At 49.2% G+C, this 2500-nt stretch overlaps 1 protein-coding gene across 1 annotated transcript in view; it reads right to left on the bottom strand.

Annotated features, from left to right (window-relative positions):
- The window catches only part of pappaa (pregnancy-associated plasma protein A, pappalysin 1a), a gene marked incomplete at both ends in the record, with an annotated part of 90897 nt that overhangs the window by 22396 nt on the left and 66001 nt on the right, over positions 1–2500 (bottom strand). The window contains 3 exons of the mRNA XM_080529449.1: positions 40–214; positions 1866–2067; positions 2342–2500. The exon at positions 2342–2500 is cut by the window's right edge and continues 25 nt beyond it. Of these exons, the coding sequence (XP_080385575.1) occupies positions 40–214; positions 1866–2067; positions 2342–2500 (536 nt within the window). The remainder of the gene's footprint in view (positions 1–39; positions 215–1865; positions 2068–2341) is intronic.

The raw sequence follows: 2500 nt of genomic DNA, 5'->3' as shown, positions 1-2500 counted from the left end.
ACAGACCTGCTTGCATGGAGCGGCGTGCAGCGGTCTCACCGTGTGGTTGGCCCCGGTGCCTGGGCAGGTGATCCAGCAGGTGCTGTCGAAGCGGAAGCCGTCCGTACACTGGTACATGCCGTGGAAAATGGCGGGCGGGGCGTCGCAGGTCACCGGCTCACACGCCCCCTCCAGCCAGCTCCCGTCCTCCGTACACTGCCGTTTAAACGCACGCCTGCGTAGGTGTGTGTGTGTGTGTGTGTGTGGGGGGGGGGGTCAGGTAGAGGTTAGCGTTGATTTTTGTTGTTTTCAGCTGCTGTTTATTGCCAGTATTGATTCCGGCTAGGTGAGTTGTTCACTAGTCACCGGCAATTAGACAGGCTGCCTGGCGGGGGGGGGAGAGACACTAGTCCCAGATGGAGCCAGACATCGTGTCTGTGCCCACGGCTACAACAGTCACCGTCGCGCGTCACATCACGCTTGTTATCGTGGCGGACATCTGAGTGAAGCTACCTGTCACTGCCTTACTAATGAGCGTCGCTGAGCGGTGGGAGGGAAGGTGTATACCGGTTATTGTTTGATGCCGTATTATTTACGACGTATCACAGTAGGCGTTGGTGTGAACACGTCGTGGTGTTGAATCATACTGGGGATTGTTCAATCATACTGGACGGTGGTTATATAATGTGTCAGATGTCTATTTATGTCTATTTATGTTTTTTTATTCCGTTATTTAATTAGTATCGTTTTATTTTGCCGTTGTTTTTTTGTGTGGTGTGAGCTGCTGTAACGCCGTAATTTCCCCCTGGAATTTCCCCATCTGTCTATCTATCTTTCTATCTATCTGTCTATCTATCTTTCTATCTATCTCTCTATCTATATATATATATCTATCTCTCTCTCTCTCTCTCTCTATCTATCTATCTATCTATCTATCTATCTCACCATCTTGTGCCAAGAAAACCTGCTAGGCCGAAGTGGTTTGAATTGAAGGATGGTTCTAGATGTGTAAGGATGTGTTGTGGTATATGTGACTGTATTGGTCTCTAGTCTGGTCATGTTTAGCTGCTTCCATATCATCTGATGATGACTGACTGTTGTGCTTGTCTTTATCTCTGGAGGTATAAATGGCTCAACTACAAACAAATTCCACTTGAATGAATTGTACATGGGATCCCCCCACCCCGGAAGTCAATTAATTGTTATCGTGTTCTTATCTCCAATTTCAATGTTGGGATGATGGATGGATGTTTTACACAACACAATAGCAGAAATTAAATGGGGGAAAATCCCAAGTTGGATTCATTAAAAACTGGATTTTGATTGGAATTGAGCCATCTCATCACAGCTGTACTCATCTCTAATCTATTGTGGTGAGTGGATGATGATGATGATGATGATGATGAAGAACGTAGGGGGGCAGGGGGGCTGTGTGGTTTGGACTGGGCTATCTCTTGTTTATGACATTAATATGACAATCCTACTCTTCCTGAATGAGGAAAATCAAGAAATGTCTCTCTTTTGAGTGTGGACCAGCATGGGTGTGTGTGTGTGTGTGTGTGTGTGTGTGTGTACGTATGTGAAGGTGGTAGTAGTGGTGGGCGGTCACCTCTTGGGTTTGTTGGCGACGTGTGTGTGTGTGTGTGTGTGTGTGTGTGTGTACGTATGTGAAGGTGGAAGTAGTGGTGGGTCACCTCTTGGGTTTGTTGGTGACGTGTGTGTGTGTGTGTGTGTGTGTGTGTGTGTACGTATGTGAAGGTGGTAGTAGTAGTGGGTCACCTGGGTTTGTTGGTGACGTGGGTGTGTGTGTGTGTGTGTGTGTGTGTGTGTGTTTACGTGTGTACGTGTGTACGTATGTGAAGGTGGTAGTAGTGGTGGGCGGTCACCTCTTGGGTTTGTTGGTGACGTGGTAGCCGGGCTTGCACTTGTACTTGCAGAGGGAGCCCACTTTGAGGCCCGTGTCGTTGCAGCGCTTGGTCTGCAGCACGGCGTTGGGCACGGGGGGCGGGGCCGGGCACCGCAGCTCACACAGCGCCTCGGGGAAGGACCACAGGCCGTCCTCCAGACACGTCAAGGTGTTGTTGGATCCTTGGAGAGGAGGGGAAAGAACGGAGAGGTGGAAAAAGGGGAGGGAAGGGGCATGGTGGAAAGAGAGGAGAGAGACGTGAAAGACACGGAGTTGGAGAGAGATGAGAATAGAGAGAGAAAAAAGAGTCTTACCCCATCAACCACGTGCTGACAGCCGTGACTGGTACTATAAAACTCGTTTTTCTTGTGTGTGGTTTCCATGTGTGTTGAGTGTTCTGTTTGTGTGTGTTCCGTGTGTGTGTGTGTGTGTGTGTGTGTTATCTCATTTTCTCACCTACAAGCTGGGCAGGTTCCCTACACTGGAAGGTGCTCTTCTTTCCATAGGTGGTCCCCTCTGGGAAGTTGAAGTGTGCAGGGTGGACATGGTATTTGTCTGGTAGGCCACAGTCCACAGGCTCACAGGAAACCTGCTTATTCCACTTGCCATCCGCAC

The sequence above is a fragment of the Nansenia antarctica genome, assembly GCF_963989245.1.
Source record: "Nansenia antarctica genome assembly, chromosome: 4".
Taxonomy (NCBI): Eukaryota; Metazoa; Chordata; class Actinopteri; order Argentiniformes; family Microstomatidae; genus Nansenia; species Nansenia antarctica.
Note: the sequence above shows the minus strand (reverse complement) of the source record. Positions and strands in the feature narration are given on the sequence as shown.